Genomic DNA, 19,316 nt, shown 5'->3' on the forward strand with positions numbered 1-19,316 from the left:
TGGTTCTGAATTAATGCAAGTGCGAGTATGTTTATAGAACGACGGAGCAGTAGTGTTTAAGTGCTCTTTAATGTGGTGGTGAAGCAATCTGGTAGTGCTTCCGATGTAAGATGCACTGCATCCAATCTTACTTGGTGAAAAATATCTGAACGGTTCAATAGAACAATATGCGCTTTCTGTTTTATTTTTTCTTTGTCTTTTTATTTTTTTTATCATTTTTATCTATTTTTATTTTTTTAATTTTCTTTATTTTATTTTTATTTTCTTCATTTTATTTTTATTTTTTTAATTTTCTTTATTTTATTTTTATTTTTTTAATTTTCTTTATTTTATTTTTATTTTTTTAATTTTCTTTATTTTATTTTTATTTTTTTAATTTTCTTTATTTTATTTTTATTTTTTTAATTTTCTTTATTTTATTTTTTTTTTAATTTTCTTTATTTTATTTTTATTTTTTTAATTTTATTTTATTTTTATTTTTTTAATTTTATTTTATTTTTATTTTTTTAATTTTCTTTATTTTATTTTTATTTTTTTAATTTTCTTTATTTTATTTTTATTTTTTTAATTTTCTTTATTTTATTTTTATTTTTTTAATTTTCTTTATTTTATTTTTTTAATTTTCTTTATTTTATTTTTATTTTTTTAATTTTCTTTATTTTATTTTTATTTTTTTAATTTTCTTTATTTTATCTTTATTTTTTTAATTTTCTTTATTTTATTTTTATTTTAATTTTCTTTTATTTTTATTTTTTTAATTTTCTTTATTTTATTTTTATTTTTTAATTTTCTTTATTTTATTTTTATTTTTTAATTTTCTTTATTTTATTTTTATTTTTTAATTTTCTTTATTTTATTTTTATTTTTTTAATTTTCTTTATTTTATTTTTATTTTTTTAATTTTCTTTATTTTATTTTTATTTTTTTAATTTTCTTTATTTTATTTTTATTTTTTTAATTTTCTTTATTTTATTTTTATTTTTTTAATTTTCTTTATTTTATTTTTATTTTTTTAATTTTCTTTATTTTATTTTTATTTTTTTAATTTTCTTTATTTTATTTTTTTTTTAATTTTTTTTATTTTATTTTTTTTTAATTTTCTTTATTTTATTTTTATTTTTTTAATTTTTTTTATTTTATTTTTATTTTTTTTATTTTTTTTATTTTATTTTTATTTTTTTTATTTTTTTTATTTTATTTTTATTTTTTTAATTTTCTTTATTTTATTTTTATTTTAATTTTTTTTATTTTATTTTTATTTTTTTAATTTTCTTTATTTTATTTTTATTTTTTTAATTTTCTTTATTTTATTTTTATTTTTTTAATTTTTATTTTATTTTTATTTTTTTAATTTTCTTTTATTTTTATTTTTTTAATTTTCTTTTATTTTTATTTTAATTTTCTTTTATTTTTATTTTTTTAATTTTCTTTATTTTATTTTTATTTTTTTAATTTTCTTTATTTTATTTTTATTTTTTTAATTTTCTTTATTTTATTTTTATTTTTTTAATTTTCTTTATTTTATTTTTATTTTTTTAATTTTCTTTATTTTATTTTTAATTTTTTAATTTTCTTTATTTTATTTTTATTTTAATTTTCTTTATTTTATTTTTATTTTAATTTTCTTTATTTTATTTTAATTTTCTTTATTTTATTTTTATTTTAATTTTCTTTATTTTATTTTTATTTTAATTTTCTTTATTTTATTTTTATTTTTTTAATTTTCTTTATTTTATTTTATTTTTTAAAATTTTTTTTATTTTTTGTTTAAAAAAAACATCTGTAGAAATTTGAATGTTTATACATAGCCAGGCTGAACTGCTAGTGTGTGTGTGTATATATATATATATATATATATGTGTGTGTGCGTGTGTTGGGACGATGTCACGAGTGAAACAGTCGCATTTATGAGTGCTATTTTTTCCAAAATAGCGACTAGAAATAACGAAATGCTTATCTTTGGGCGATTGTATGTCTTTCACCAAAGGGTCATTCCATGTCTAATCACCAGGCTATTACACCCACCGGCACTGAATTACTTGAAATTTGGCACAAATATTCCCCCTTCATGAGTTAGGAAAATTTGCCAAATTATTTGGTCCAAAACCTTACCGTTCGGATTTTTTTTTTTGGGGGGGGGGGGTACAAAAGTTGCATATTTTGCTTCTAAATTTTTTCGCCCAGAAATTGGTCTTTTAAGGGGTCAAAGTTCAACGATTTGACCTTTGAGAACTCTACTAAACTTTTCCGACAATTTTGGGTATAAACACTTGAAATTTTAGATATAGGTTCCTTGGACATGGATCTAAATTAATAACTTGATTCGAGACCAAAACAATAAATGTTAAGGGGGTCATAATAGGGGTCAAAGTTTAAAAAAAATTGACTTTTTTTTTTTTTTTTTTGCTCAACTTACACCTCCAAACACTCGGGCAACGCCAGGCTGAAATGTTAGTGTATGTATGTATGTATGTGTGTGTGTATATATATATATATATATATATATATATAACATGGGAATGTAAAGTACTAGTTGGAAAAGAAAAGGACAAGATATTCTAGTAAAGAACAAATTTATAACTTAAAATATTGCAGAATTTTGATATATATATATGTATATATATATTTTTTTGTGATTGTGTTTAATTTTGGATATATATATATGTGTGTGTGTGTGTGTGTATATATATATATATATATATATATATTTTTTTTTTTTGTGATTGTGTTTAATTTTGGATTGTTTTTTTTTTTATTTATTTATTTTTTTATTGGTTTTATTTTTGTGTTATTTATTTATTTGGATGAATTTATGTAAGAAAAATTTTTGTTTTCCCCTCCAGATATTACGCTGCTTTTCCTGCCCTGTCTACTGAAACAAGGATGACCTCTCTTACACAAAGTTCTCAGGTTACTCTGATTTCTGGCACAGACGTTTCAAACGTTTGGAAAAAGAAGCAGCAGCAGTCGCAAAAACTGGCACCCACGTTGAGCACACAGGTTGATAATAATTCTATTAACTCGGAAAGCACCCCAACCGCCAGCCGTTCAAGCAACGCGTCTTCTCGTCGGCGCCGCGGTTGCTTCAGCCATCACGGGAACAAAGAAAATTTGCACAAGCCCCCGTTCCACTTAAGGGGTAAGGACGATCATCGTGGAAGCCGCTACAGTTCTCACACTAACAGGTTACGGGGTGGGCGTGGTCGCTCGGGTCGTTTGCTCGTCTCGGAAACCCGCCAAAAGCTCTCTCAGGCATCTTCTTCCCAACCCAGTGCTCGTAAATTTGGAACTCGCCAGTATGAAAGTGGGGTCAGTAGCAGTGCTCCGCAGACAACCAGCGATAGTGGCTATTGTTTAAACGTAGAAAATATTTTGAAGGATATTTTGAAGACGGCCAATAAAAATTCTTCCCGGTCTGGAAAAGTCGGTCTCGAGCGGGAAGCCCCTTACCCTCATCATTTTGTAGTTCCGAAAATGGAATCCGGTTTTAGGAGTTATGACGGGCGGAGTTTAAAGAAACCGACGTGTAATTTGACAGGGAAAGGCTTTGAGGAAAATTCCGCTTGGTATGACGTTAGCTTTTTGGATAACAGCAATACCCCGAATGATAAGGATGTCCCGTCAGTGTCCCCGCCACCTTTATCGATAATGGGAGTCGGTCCGAGCAGCGATGAGAAAAACTATGTCCGTTTGTACAAGCGGCATAGCTATCTGCCATCGTCGCCACGATCAGTGCTGACCCTGGAGGGTCTGGGTGAAAAAGACGTTTTCAGGAAATTCACTTCCCGTTTAGGATCCAGCGCTGATTCGGATCCGGATTCCACGCAGAAGATCGTAGTCACTGCTTCTATCGCCGACCTGGTTAAAAACCACCTTGCACCTGAAAGAACGGATATGTTCATGTTTGCGGCCACCGAGACTGTTGTGGATAGTTCGGTCAGGTCTTTGTTGGACTGCTCTCCCGAAGAAGTTTTACCTTCCGCGGCTCGAAGACCTTCAGATGAGCTAAAAGGTTTACTTCTTCTTCCTGGTTATGCTCCGCTAACTGATGCTCCAGGACAGAGTCCATATTTAACGGATGGCTCGATAGACTCCAGCTGCGCGCTTGCACCTACAACTGCCAATCTGAGTCCCCGTGATTGGTCAGCAAGCCCGATAAAAGCGTCGTCACCGTCGGGAGTTGCTTCACCAACCACCTCTGTGTCATCGCCCGGTTCTGCTACATCGCTTTCTCTGCTAGACGTTTCTTACCTGACTAACATGGCTGACCGCGAGAAAGGGTCCCTCGACACAACTCAGAAAGAGAAACCGAAGGAGGAGGATGCTCTTGCTTTTGAAAACCTCATCGCAGACGAATTAAATCAGAGCATATCTACGGTGTTTAAGAGTCCGTGTAAGTTTGTTACGGAAATGTCGTCTGGTGCGCGCGACCCGTATGCGTTTACGTCGCATGCTCGAAACGCCTTGACCGAAAACGACGATGCTGATGAATTCTTCGAGTTAGCGATGACCCCTACATCTAGCCATGGAGCCGTTGGCCAGGCCCTTTATGGCGGCACTAACTATAGACCCTGGAGTTACGCACTTGAAATAGTACAGGTTTCAGACATTCTGGCCCTCAACGAACGTTTGTCCCAAGTTTGGGATGTGAATCATCAGAGAAGAGTGGTCCCCACCGGTCAGACTTGCCGCAGTCGTACAAATTTTAATTATTCTCAACACACCCCGAACTTGGATTCTTCTCCCAGTTTCTTATTGGACTTGTCCACCCCGAGCGTCACTCCTTTTAGTCTCTTTTTTTCTTCAGCACTGACCACCCCGCCACCCCCCATGGAAAGTTGTGGAACGAACGAAAAGTCCGCCTTGGACAGCTCCGAGAACGCCATTTTGTCGTGCACCGATTCAACAAAAGCCGCTGAGAATCTGTCGGGAAATTCGATCCCTGTGAACGAGTCGGATGCTGTGCTCCCAACAATTCTTGATGACTCCCACGCCTCATCTTCCTCCCCCAACGTGGTGTCATCGTCTCGTTCTGCTATCTCATCCCTTTCGTCTGGAGCTTCGTCATCCTCTTCGTCTCCGCTGCCTCAGGAACCCCAGACCCCGCCGCAGCCCAGGGGACCTTCCCATTGCCGTACCTTGGTACCTTCTGTTAACTCGGCTTTTGCGAGGGTCATCCCTAGGCAAAATAAAGCTAAAGATGCTGACCGTGTCCAAGAAAGAGTAACCCCGGAAGATGAGGAGGTCATGAGACAAGTGAACCCCCGTTCTTCCCCCCGGGAAACTCTTTACTTTTCTCCCAAGACCCATTTCCAGCCGATTCGCTCCCCTTTGCCATTTGCCGATACTCTTGAACTCTCCCTCTCGGAAACTACGACCACTGATATGTATGACGTAGCTAAATCGTCTGACCCCTTCGTTCAGCCCCCGGATTTGTTTGGGGGTCACACCATGTCTCGTTCACCATACCAACTGTTCCAATCGGATATATACTGGGGTGATGAAACGGACACTCCTTCTGTTAGTTTTGTGCCGTGCTTCAAGATAGTTAAGGGTCACGACAAGTGTGTTCAAACTGGGGACCCGGAAGAGAACCTTGACATCGATCTCGAGAAATTGGCAGACGACGTTTGTGCCGAGAATACGGAGACGAAGCCACGTTCTTCGGTACCGTATCCGAGGACTGCAAGTCTACGCTCTCTGGACCCTGTCTGCCGGGCTGATCGCTTTGCTAGCGTATGGAGTCAGCCGAATACTGTGTCGGATGTATCGGCTTGGCCCAAAGGAGAAACGGGAAAAGATGGACAGAATAAATTTGTAAACGCTTGGACTACCGACCCACCTTCCGGATGGACTCCGATTACGTCAACTGAAAGATGGCCGTCGACGTTTTCTTCTCCTTCTTCGACTCTTGGTTCGATTGAACGTCAGCCTTCTATTTTTACTCGGGATTCGTTTTGGCATACGGCCGCTGGAACGTTATCAGCGGTCCGAGATGATGCGTGGTTATCTTCAAGTTCTGGCACGCCTAATTCTGGGCTGAGCACGCCATGCACAGCATCCGCTGGTCCTCCACGTATTGACGTTGCCTGTAAAACATCGAAAATTCCAGATTTGTCAATGGCATGCGTTTCTCCAGGCTATGTTTCCGAAGAGGAGAACCGTAATCTTAACGGAAATATTTGGAGTTCAAATTCCGTTGATTGGACCGTCAACGAGACGACTCCGGTTTATCTGCAGGTGAACCCTAACACGTGGGCTACAGACGAAGGATGCGGGGAAACTGTGGTCGAAGATGCTTTTAAATTTACGAAACCAGAACTAAATCCTCCGTTGTTGAGCCCGAAGACTTTTGCGCAACCGCCTTCGTCGCAGTTGGTGTGGTCGAATAATATATGGGAACCAGAGAACTATGATATCCCCCAAGATGAGGAAAACATCGCGAGTGAGAGAGAAATTTCGACGGAAGAAGATCCAGCATCGGAAGATAAAGATGGTCCTCGCTCTCTCGGATTGGATTCTGCGAATATTTGGAGCGTCCCAAACGCCACGATGTGGTCACTGCCGATCCTGACGCATTCTTCTTCGTCGTCGACCTCTGCTTCCCAAGCGGCGTCGCCCTCGTCTGCTCCTTCGCCCCCGCTCGGACCGGCCCACCAGCTCGCATCCGATGACCCCCTGCTGGACTTGGTTTGCGGGTCAGTCTGCACACAGACAACAGGTGCCAACAAACCGTGCCAACATCAACGGCTTCGGAAAATATGGGAACACGCGGATCAAGGAAGCTCCGCAGATAAAAAGGAAAACGCGAATAATTTTGGCCACCAGATGTATAGTGGCAGAGAAAACCGCTCTCTTTTTGGCAGCGCAAGGCATTTGGCTAGCGTGTCTATGTCACCCCCTGGAGATAGCAGTCGCAGTTCAAGCCACTGGACACCAACATCGAATACAAAATTGGTAAGTTGTTATTTATCATTTACTAGACTGCCTTTGACCCGTTTGGTCAGTATGCTATATTAGCTATGTAATTAATGTATTGTCTAGCCTTAATTTAAACATGAGTCACTTCTGGTTTGGCGGTGGTCGTAACAGCAAAGACGTCAGGTTTTTTTCCTGTTCTTTTCCTCCTTCGCGGTATGGGTTTGAGCCTGCCTTCCTACTACCACTTTTTTTTTTTTTTTTTTTTGCTCAACAGACACCCGGGCAACGCCAGGCTGAAATGCTAGTATATATAAACACACACACACATATATATATATATATATATATATATATATATATATATATATATAGGAGATTAGAACAATAGTCTAAAGAGCAAAGTGTATTTTAATGTAATAGTGAAATTACTAGTTTAATTAAAATACAGGGAAAGAAAAAGTGCTCGTTGTAATTTAGATATATAATAAGCTCGATAGGTAAATATCCTAGAGCTAATTTAATATTTAATATTTAATTATCAATCACATTACTAAATATATATATATGCGTAGATCATCGTATAACGATTTGATCACTGTCTGTCTGACGTAATGAACATTTAAATTAAAATGTTTAAAATTCAACGCTATTTCACACAGTTAATAGTAGCCGAATGGATACGGCCTCCGCTAATCGAGCCAGAGATGTCTCGTGTCGCGGGGTTCGAATCGTTCGACTGGTAGTAATCGTGACACCCTGCACTGAAGAATCCCGAAAGGATGAAACACTAGTGTCTGTAGGTATTTAATTATTATAGTAAAAAAAAATAATTATATATATATATATATATATATATATATATACTAGACTACCCGTAACCCATTGGGTCAGTATGTTATATTAGCTATGGAATTCATGTATGAGCGTGACACTTGTGACGTAAAGAAAATATTTTTTTTTTTTTACATAACAGAAACATTTCTATGAAAGTATATTAAAATGAAAAAAGAATATAGATAAGTTTCTGAGTCGTTCTGTTTATAATTGTTTATTTTTGAAAAAAAAACAAACTTACAGTTATTGAATTATAAGTGGTTTGCCATACTGAACAGAAACCATAATAGTAAAGTTAAATTAAAATTTTGATATATTTTTTAATTTCAACGCGAAAAAAAACAAAAAACAATTGGGACGCTGAAAACGTACACAGTATAACAATGCGTTTTATTGTCACGTTGATTATTTATTTGTAACGCAGATTAAAAACATTTTCGGGGTTATTTATGTTGGTAGGATCAAAGAAAATGTATGAATATTTTTTTTAAGAAAGGTGTATTAAAAAGTGGATGATAAATTAAAAAAAAAAAAAAATGGAGGCGATGGGTAAATTGCCGTTGTAAAATGCTCTTATGGTTGTAAACGGGTTAGAGTAGATTTATTTGTAGGAAAATTGCGGTGAAATAACTTAAACATAATACGGAAATATTAATAAAATAAGTTTTCGTGAAAAAACTAAATTTTTTTTTCTTCTCGACGTTTTTGAATTTTTAGATGAGGATTGTTATTTGTATTATTTGTTTTATCATTTATCGGACTACTGTTCTCATCTCAGGTGTGATTTTCACGTTTCGGTCAATGTAACCTCCGACCGTATTAAGGTCCTAGATACGACCGTATTCAGGTCCTAGATACGACCGTAAACTATATCCGATGGTGAGGCCCCAGCTTGTGGGCTTTGGGGAGTGTGGAGCCACCCTTTAATTACCATTGCTCCCAGGTCCACTCTGACCCGAAGTTGTAGTACCTGTTAGGGTCTAAACTATGGGTTAAATAGAAACCGATTTGAAAAAAAAAAATCTATATATCTATATATATATATAAAAGGCAAAATGTGTGTGACCATTTCGTGTATGTCTTCAAAAGGCTTTTCTCGCACATGCTCCCGGGGTCGTTACTATCGCTTAAAACTGTGTATATAGGTCCTAGAAAATAATATGTAGGAATTAGGAAAGCGCGTAGCGTATAGATTTATTTACGTCGATTTTTACAAAATTATTGCTATTTTGGCTTCTCGGGTGTTGATTGGGCTTTTTAGTATAAATAAAATGAAACTAAACTCAAACGGACGTGTTCGCGGCATTGCGCTGGGAAAAACGTCCAGACAAACTCTGACGCTTACGCTGCGTGACTTCTATTTGACCTTCTTAATTAGGTCAAATGGAAGCAGCAAAGTTAACTTTTATTACGCACGCCTGTTTTTATAGTTATAGTTAGATAAATTCAAACACGTCTACGCTGTATGTCGCGGTGGCCCAATGGTAACATCGCACATTTTTTTTTTTTTTTTTTCACATTAATTTCCAACTCAAGGGTACGGGTTCGATTCTCATACTAACCTGCCAAAACATTTTTTTATTATCGTCGGTCGCTTCACAACTTTTTAAAACTTTTTATAACACATATAAATCGTAATATTTCACAGTTAACAACGAAGCTCACCTGTCTATTTAATTTGCTTGATTTCGAGAAGATAAATATTCAACATTAGTCGCTCGCCGCATGATGTGGGTTAGTCTTGTTCCTATAACATCTTGGGGGAAAGAGTTTCCACACACATCTCCAAACACCCGGGCAACGCCGGATACCCCTCGCTAGTATATATATATATATATATATATATATATATATATATATATTCTAATACAAATTTTTTCTTCAAAATAACTGGATTCGGCATTAAATAATCTGAAAAAGGTTGATATGCCGTAAAACAACTAACCAACCTTCTTCAGGTGTATCATGTCGAACTCTGGAATGTTTTTGTCGAACTCTGGAATTTGGACGGAATTTCGAGTGGAACCGTTCATTTACTTAACTTACTGCTGCCATATCTGCTAAAAACAGCCTATCCTGCCTTGACAGAGTACAAAATAGACTTTGTGGCTTAGTGGGGGATACCCTTTTCTCTACCCTGTAACCTCTCTCCCACAGAAGAGACGTTGCGAGCCTATCCTTGTTTTATCGCTATTTCCATGGTAGGTGCTCGTCTGAACTCCAATCTCTGGTCCCCCCTCGCCAATCTTTCACGAAAAACACCCGTCTAGCTGAATCGACTGAAAAATTTCCCCCACTCTTTATCTGTGCCTAAATCAAAACGTGGATTCCATGAATAAAGCTTCTTTCTTAGAACTGCACGCTTGTGGAACTCTGTTCTGTCTGCCTGCTTCCCACCTGACTACAACTTGGATGTGTTCAAGTCCAACATTAACAAATTCCTAATGAACCGCCCCCTCAAGTAAACACTTCATCAAATCTCCACACTAACGTACTGTACTTGCAATAACCCTTATCCCTGAGTGGCTTCCGGGCCTTGATAAGTGGTGATCAATGTGTAAAAAAAAAATAAAAAATAAAAAAATAATGTTTTTAGCCAATTTGTCGGTATAATTTGGAGTGGAACCGTTCATTTATTTAACGGGGTAGTTTGCTCTTGTTCTGTCAGCCATGACTGGATAGAGATGTTAAGTTATTCGCAAGGACCCGTGACCTTTTCCTGAAGGTTTAAGGTTCAATCCTCAGTGTGGGTGACCGAAAAATACATTTGAGAATTACCTGGGACCTCTATCCAGTCATGGCTGATGGAACAAGAGCAGCAGGATGTCTGTTCACTTGAACTTCTGCATGTCAGTACAGTGGGGAAAACAGGAACCCAGAAGGGAGTTCCAGGGTCTAGCAGTTCTGGGGAAGAAACTGCAAATTTAACTTTATTCTTTTCTGGCATGGACACCCGGCATTGCTGGGGTGGGCATGAAGTTCGGTTTGAACACAGCTGCTCTACTAAGGATATTGAGTCCCGTTAGAGTAGTAGGAAGACAAATTTATCGTTCCAACCTGTAATCGAATTCTTCGTTTTGTTTAGCGTCTTCGGTCGATTAAATAAAACGTCTAACCTTTCCTTTCTTGTACAATATATTCTTTCTATCTAAAACTGCTTTTCATGTCTTTCTTTCCTAGGGCCGTTACACTATGGCTGACCACAGGGAAGAACATCTCTCACTAAAAACAAAATTCAGGTTTGTATTACTGTACACATAGATTCGAAAAAGTTGTTCAAAAACAAATATTTAATAAATAAATGTTATCAAAGGTAAGATAAGTTCCTCTTTTACCTAACTGGATAATTTTCTAGTGTTTTTATTTAATGTAAGATGTGTATACAGCTCGAAAAAACAGTGTTTACCGATGTATTGGAAAATTTAAAATGGCGCCCGACTCTCTCTTTGACATGGTAAGTTTGGGAAAAGAAGTTAAAAATAAAATAAACAGATTATACAAAATACTGTTAAAAACCCACCGAATATATGTCAGTCTATGTCACGGTAACATATATTGAGCCAGTTTCTAACAGTATTTTGTCTAATTTTTTATTTATAACTCCTTTTCCCAAACTTACCATCTCAAAGAAAGAGTCGGGTGCCATTTTAAATTTTCCAATACATCAGTCAACACTGTATGTTTCGTTGAGCTGAATAAACATGTTACAATAAATAAAAACACTAAAAAATTATCTAGTTAGGTAGAAGAGTAACTGTTCTTGCCTTTGGTAACATTTATTTGTTATATATTTGTTTTGTGACAACTTTTTCAAATCTATGTGTACAGTAATACAAACCCGAAGTGTTTGTTCTTTTGGGTTTTTTTATTTTTTGTTGTAGATATACCAAAGTTATTTCATAAATATATTTTTTCATACATCATACATACATTATAGGAATTGGAGTCTTCTGCGAGAAAGAGGTTGGAGGGAAGAGAAAAGGCATCCCCTTATAGGCTACCAAACTTTGTTCATGGAATTCTTAGTTTTTAAAAATCCAAACTGACGTTACTTTCACGTGACATAAAATACGAAAATTATATTAAAGAAAATATTTAATTCTTAGTTTTTTTGTTTTTTTTTAAATAAGAGCCAGAATCGAAGTCGGTTGTGAAAAATTATAGGAGTTGGAGTCAGTCAGATGTTCAGAGTCCCAACTCCCCAGGCCTACGTTAAGGCCACTCAAGGATAAAGGTTAAAAAGTGTACAGCAATCAATCGTTAGTAGTGAAAATTTGGAAGATTAGATTATTTAATAGAACGGCTCATCCAGAATTTGTTTATGTTGGACTTGAAACTACCAAATGGTAGTCAGTTGGAAAGCAAACAAACGAAAGAGTTCCACAAGTGCGCAGTTCTAAGAAAGAAGCTTTGTTCATGGAATCTACGTTTCGGTTTAGGTACAGATAAAGAGTGGAGGGAAATTATTGATAGTGGTTACAGCGAAACGAGTGTTTTTCGTGAATGTTTGGCGAGGGGAGACTCGAGCAATTGTGACGTTACTTTTGAGAAAAATATAAAAAATTTAGAAACTTATAAATTTTTTTTTTTTCTTTTTTTTTTTTTTCTTTTTTTTTTTTTTTAACCGTTTCTTTTGGGACACCATGACTTGCATACGTTTTCTTGATATTTGATTTTGAGTTGCCGGATTTCACTATCTATCTGATTTATAAATAAGCACCTGCACTCTTCATTCGCACCTCGAGTGGATTGTACATTTAATTTGTTTTTGTTAATTTTCAGAGTTTAGGCCCGCCCTCTTTGGTACCGCTGCCCTCTGCAGCGGTCTACTCCAGCGAATTAGAGAAACAATGGTTGAGTGGAGAAAACAGTTGTAGCAGTTCCGCTGCTTCAGTGCAGCAGACTAATACGCAGCGTGAAAAATCACGTAAGTTTGTTTTTTTATTTATTTATATATATATATAATATATATATATACGTTTTATTTTTTATTACCGTATCTTTCTGTTAAGTTACATTATTGTTTCAGCTACTTGGTCGTTTTTTTTTGGCCGTCTGTAGCATCCTCAGACTTTTACAGAAATAACAATGCATATTTGCTCTACAACGGTATTGAGCACTTTCTTCAGTTTTTATTAATTAACATTTCCACTATATATATATATATATATATATATGGGTATATATGAGCGTATGCTTATAGATATGTATGCATGCATGCATGTATATATTTATATGTATGTATGCCAATGACCGTCTCGTGTATGTTTGCATGTGTGTATGTATATGTATGTGTGCGTATTATGTATTGTGTATGTATGCATGTATATATGTGTGTGATATGTGTACATATGTGTGTGTGCGTGCATGTATGTGTGTGTATATATATATATGAGTGGCGGACGGATGTTTATTTAAATAGACATTCGGACAGATTAGTTGCGGGCACTGCTTCCGTGGTCAAGGGGTAGAACTGCTGACTGTCATCACGACGGTTCTAGGTTCGATCCTCGGCTTGGGATAGGTGCTAGTCTAGCGGCACTGATGAGTTGTGATATAACGAAACAGGACTGTATCTCGATGACTAAAATATATTTTATATATGTATGTATACCAATGACCGTCTTTAGTGTCATGTCTGCTTGAGCATGCGAGTTCGACGGCAGGACTAAATGTTATTTTCGAGCTCGTGAACTTTCAGTGTCTGAGGGAGTGGCACTCGTCTGACAAGACGTTGCAATCATCATCATATATATATATATATATATATATATATATATATATATCTACTAGCTGGATATCCGGCGTTGCCCGGTCGTACAATACGCTTAAACATGATATCTTAATTTATGCAGAATGCGTGTATATTGTTATAGAATCAATCCTCTATTGAATATTGTATATTATGAAGAAATATTTATAAATAAGATTTTTATGTTCTTACTTTTTTACTTTTTTTTTCGTCTTTTTTACTTTTTTTTTCGTCTTTTTTACTTTTTTTTTCATCTTTTTTACTTTTTTTTTCATCTTTTTTACTTTTTTTTTCATCTCTTTTACTTTTTTTTTCATCTTTTTTACTTTTTTTTAAATCTTTTTTACTTTTTTTTTATCTTTTTTACTTTTTTTTAATCTTTTTTACTTTTTTTTGTCTTTACTTTTTTTTTTCCTGTCTTTTACTTTTTTTTCCTTTCTTTTTTACTTTTTTCGTTTTTACTTTTTTTTGTCTTTTTTACTTTTTTGTTTTTTTTTGTTTTGTCTTTTATCTTTTCTTTGTCTTTTTTTTGCCTTTTTCTGTCTCTCTCTTTTGTCACTCTCTCTCTCTTTTGTCACTCTCTCTCTCTCTTTTGTCACTCTCTCTCTCTTTAGTCAATCTCTCTCTCTCTTTTGTCACTCTCTCTCTCTTTAGTCACTCTCTCTCTCTAGTCACTCTCTCTCTCTCTAGTCACTCTCTCTCTCTCTAGTCACTCTCTCTCTCTCTTGTCACTCTCTCTCTCTTGTCACTCTCTCTCTTTTGTCACTCTCTCTCTCTTGTCACTCTCTCTCTTTTGTCACTCTCTCTCTTTTGTCACTCTCTCTCTTTTGTCACTCTCTCTCTTTTGTCACTCTCTCTCTTTTGTCTATCTCTCTCTCTCTCTTTTGTCTATCTCTCTCTCTCTCTCTTTTGTCTATCTCTCTCTCTCTCTCTTTTGTCTATCTCTCTCTCTCTCTCTTTTGTCTATCTCTCTCTCTCTCTTTTGTCTATCTCTCTCTCTCTCTTTTGTCTATCTCTCTCTCTCTCTTTTGTCTATCTCTCTCTCTCTCTTTTGTCTATCTCTCTCTCTCTCTTTTGTCTATCTCTCTCTCTCTCTTTTGTCTATCTCTCTCTCTCTCTTTTGTCTATCTCTCTCTCTCTCTTTTGTCTATCTCTCTCTCTCTCTCTTTTGTCTATCTCTCTCTCTCTCTTTTGTCTATCTCTCTCTCTCTCTTTTGTCTATCTCTCTCTCTCTCTTTTGTCTATCTCTCTCTCTCTCTTTTGTCTCTCTCTCTCTCTCTCTTTTGTCTCTCTCTCTCTCTCTCTTGTCTATCTCTCTCTCTCTTGTCTATCTCTCTCTCTCTCTCTCTCTCTTTTGTCTATCTCTCTCTCTCTCTCTCTCTTTTGTCTATCTCTCTCTCTCTCTTTTGTCTATCTCTCTCTCTCTCTTTTGTCTATCTCTCTCTCTCTCTTTTGTCTATCTCTCTCTCTCTCTTTTGTCTATCTCTCTCTCTCTCTTTTGTCTATCTCTCTCTCTCTCTCTTTTGTCTATCTCTCTCTCTCTCTTTTGTCTATCTCTCTCTCTCTCTCTTTTGTCTATCTCTCTCTCTCTCTCTCTCTTTTTTGTCTATCTCTCTCTCTCTCTCTTTTTTGTCTATCTCTCTCTCTCTCTCTCTTTTGTCTATCTCTCTCTCTCTCTCTCTTTTGTCTATCTCTCTCTCTCTCTCTCTTTTGTCTATCTCTCTCTCTCTCTCTCTTTTGTCTATCTCTCTCTCTCTCTCTCTTTTGTCTATCTCTCTCTCTCTCTCTCTCTTTTGTCTATCTCTCTCTCTCTCTCTCTCTTTTGTCTATCTCTCTCTCTCTCTCTCTTTTGTCTATCTCTCTCTCTCTCTCTCTTTTGTCTATCTCTCTCTCTCTCTCTCTTTTGTCTATCTCTCTCTCTCTCTTGTCTATCTCTCTCTCTCTCTCTTGTCTATCTCTCTCTCTCTCTTTTGTCTATCTCTCTCTCTCTTTTGTCTATCTCTCTCTCTCTCTCTCTCTTTTGTCTATCGCTCTCTCTCTCTCTTGTCTATCGCTCTCTCTCTCTCTTGTCTATCGCTCTCTCTCTCTCTTGTCTCGCTCTCTCTCTTGTCTCGCTCTCTCTCTTGTCTATCGCTCTCTCTCTTGTCTATCGCTCTCTCTCTCTTGTCTATCGCTCTCTCTCTCTTGTCTATCGCTCTCTCTCTTTTGTCTATCGCTCTCTCTCTTTTGTCTATCTCTGTTAAGTTTTGAGACATTGTGTTTAACAAAAATGGCAACGTAGTTCAGATCAGTAACCAAGATGGCGGCCAAGAATCAAATGCGGTCCGTGACGTAGTAAACAGCGAACTGATTGAATCCAAAATTCGACAATTTTTATAATAATTTTGGGACGTTTTCATTGGTTGTTTAGCACAGCCGTTGGTTATAAAAATGATTGGCGAATCTATTCATCTCATACCCTAACCCTAACCGTAACCCCCATCACAAGTCCATTGTGATGGGATGTATCTCCTAGCGGCTTCGTCTGCAGGGAGACAGAGTAGTACATGTCAAGGATTCGTCATTTGACACTCAGCCCAACCGGCCCAGCACCTGTTGGACTGAGGTACGCCGCCTGGGTGATACCTAGGCGGTCCACCCTCCCAGGCCTTGCCACCAGGCTTTCCGGTGGGGCAAGTTTATTGCTTGCTGCCTGAGGCGCCCTGACCGGGGAATGCCGACGGGGGTACTCCTGTAATTTTTAAAATTGCAGGAGTGCCCCTTCTTTAGGGGAGCCTGCGGGTTTCCACTTTCTGGCCTTGTGCCACATAATGCTGATGTGGGCAGCATTTAAATATATACTCCCGCATCACAAGTCAAAAATATTTTACAATATCTCTCTCTCTCTCTCTCTCACCGTTTTCTTGGCCTTTTGGCCAAGATCAAAGTGTAGTATCTGTTCCGGCAGATGCTGCAAGCTATGACTAGCTATGACTAGCAAAGACCAGATGTGGGGGCAACCCCACATGCCTGACCTTTAACCAGCTCCCATTTCCCACCTCTCGGGAGCTGGTCCCCATTTTCCCTTCCCCCTCCCTTCACTCCTCACATTAAAAATCGGCCTTGTGCCTAATTTGCTCGGTGGGGGAGCAAATAAATACCATCTGTTCCGGCAGATACTGCAAGCTATGACTAGCTATGACTAGCAAAGACCAGATGTGGGGGCAACCCCACATGCCTGACCTTTAACCAGCTCCCATTTCCCACCTCTCGGGAGCTGGTCCCCTTTTTCCCTTCCCCCTCCCTTCACTCCTCACATTAAAAATTGGCCTTGTGCCTAATTTGCTCGGTGGGGGAGCAAATAAGTACCATCTCTCTCTCTCTCTCTCTCTCTTTGTATTTTCTTTGTTTTTTTTTCTCTCCTGTCTTTTTTCCTCACTGCCTTTTGCTGTTGTCTGTTATTTCTTGTTTTATCTTTTCTCTTTTCTTTTATTTTTTAATTTTTGTTTCTCTCTTTAATTTTTTTTTCTTTTTTTTCTTCTTTACTTTTTATTTTGTTTTTTCTTTACTTTTTATTTTGTTTTTTCTTTTTAGTTTTTTTTGTCGATTCTCTTTTTTTCTTTTTTTTTTTTGCTTCTTGTTTTTGTTTTTTGTCTTGTCTTTTTTTTGTCTTTTGTCTTTTTTTTTCCGCTTGTTTTTATGTTTTTTGTCTTTTTTTTTTTTTTGCTTATGTTTTTTGTCTTGTGTTTTCTTTCTGACTTTTTTTTTTTTTTCTTTTTTTTTTTAAGTCCATCTTCCTACTGGCATTTTATAATCGAGGGGCTGTTTTGATTAATATTTTCTTTAAATACGTTAACTGTTTTCTATATGACGTTTTTCTTCTTTGGAATTTCTAGGTTCTTGCAAAAAGCCATGCAGTTATTTTTTGGAGGGAAACTGCTGGCGCCAGGAGTGCAAATATGCACATGACGTTTGCACAATCACTTGCAGGTTTTGGGAAGAAATGGAGTGTTTTAAGGGTGACACTTGCCCCTTCCTTCATGGATATTCAGGGTGAGTACCTTATTTTAACACTACTATGGGGTGGGGCAGTCATAAAATGTTTTAATTCAGAATATTGATACTGTTGAATATTACATGTGTATAGTAATTAATTTGGAAAGTTTCTGCATTGATTGAAGCGGATTGCTTTTCAGGACCTCCCTGCACGAGTGCCACATGGACTCCCTTGTAAACACATTCGGTTTCCCTTCTATCTATATATATATATATATGTATATAAAAGGCAAAATGTGTGTGACCATTTCGCAGTGAAATATTCTTCCTCACAACACTGCCATCTCACAACAGCCGTTTCATGCTTTCATCACAATTTTAAAGTGAGCCATCAGTAGTTTTATAACAACTTCCGTTGAATTTTGTTATTATTATACGCGGCCATAAAATGAAGTAATGGCCATGATTTCACTTGAAAAGACGTGAAATTCCTTTAATTACCTTTTTTGTACTTGATTTCCATAGCCGGCCGTAATCTATATATATAAATCTCAAACGTCTGTGTGTATGTATGTTTGTTTGTAACGCTAAAACTTTTGACAGACACAACCAGAGTTGACAAATGTGGTATCATATTGAAGCCTCATCACCCGGATGACAAATATCGAAATTTCACGTCAAACGGACCACTAAAAGTGGGTCAACTGATCAGTTTTCTTCAAGGGGGGGCCCCCAAATCCCAAACATCTGTGTGTATGTAGGTTTGTATGTAACGCTTAAACTTTTGACAGACACAACCAAACTTGACAAATTTGCTATCATTTTGAAGCCCCATCACCTGGATGACAAATAACGAAATTTCACGTGAAACGGATCACTAGAAGTAGGTCAACTGATCAGTTTTCTTCAAGGATGGCCCTCCAAAAACCTGTCATTATCTTCTATATATATAAAAGCCAAACATCTGTGTGTATGTATGTATGTTTGTTTGTAACGCTAAAACTTTTGAAAGACGGAACCAAACTTGACAAATTTGGTATCATATCGAAGCCCCATCACCCGGATGACAAATATCGAAATTTCACGTCAAACGGACCACTAGAAGTTGGTCAACTGATCAGTTATCTTCGAGGGGGGCCCCCAAAAAACCTGTCATTATCTATATATATAAAAGACAAATGTTTGTTTGTAACGCTAAAACTTGAGATGAAAGATTCCTCTCCCCTAAGAATAAAACATATGTTCAATATCTGCTTTTGTTTTTTCATTGTTTATACAGTCCCGAGCAACGCCGGGTAGCCCTGCTAGTATATATATAAAAGGCAAAATGTGTGTGATCATTTCGTGTATGTCTTCAAAAGGCTTTTCTCGCACACGCTCCCGGGTTCGTTACTATCACTTAAAACTGTTTATATAGGTCCTATATCATAATATCTAGGAATTAGGAAAGCGCGTAGCGTATAGATTTTATTTACGTCGATTTTTACAAAATTATTGCTATTTTGGCTTCTCGCGTGTTGATTGGGCTTTTTAGTATAAATAAAATGAAACTAAACTCAAACAGACGTTCTCGGCGCCGGGAAAAACGTCTAGAAGCAATCAGCTTTGATCAGACAGTTCTGGACAATTTGGAGCTGCTTCCCCCTCCCCAACATCTGTTGGGATAAGAAACAGTTAAATTTGGTTGAACAAACCCGAACGCTGCGTGACTTCTATTTGACCTTCTTAATTAGGTCAAATGGAAGCAGCAGAGTTAACTTTTATTGCGGACGCCTCTTTTTATAGTTACATAACCTGTTTAATGTTGTCCGTCGCCGTGGCTCGATGGGTAACG

At 36.5% G+C, this 19,316-nt stretch overlaps 1 protein-coding gene and 1 pseudogene across 2 annotated transcripts in view; both read left to right on the top strand.

Moving 5' to 3' along the window:
- LOC145271136 (uncharacterized) overlaps positions 1-19,316 on the top strand; it is a 98,778-nt gene that overhangs the window by 37,379 nt on the left and 42,083 nt on the right. For both annotated transcript variants that reach the window (XM_080126674.1, XM_080126675.1), the window contains exons 4-6: positions 2,844-6,957; positions 12,538-12,682; positions 17,383-17,539. In XM_080126674.1, the coding sequence (XP_079982800.1) occupies positions 2,844-6,957; positions 12,538-12,682; positions 17,383-17,539 (4,416 nt within the window). The remainder of the gene's footprint in view (positions 1-2,843; positions 6,958-12,537; positions 12,683-17,382; positions 17,540-19,316) is intronic.
- LOC145271780 (U2 spliceosomal RNA) lies at positions 16,402-16,566 on the top strand (annotated as a pseudogene).

Source organism: Euprymna scolopes, chromosome 46 (assembly GCF_053919585.1).
Source record: "Euprymna scolopes isolate OS-2025 chromosome 46, ASM5391958v1, whole genome shotgun sequence".
Lineage (NCBI taxonomy): Eukaryota > Metazoa > Mollusca > Cephalopoda > Sepiida > Sepiolidae > Euprymna > Euprymna scolopes.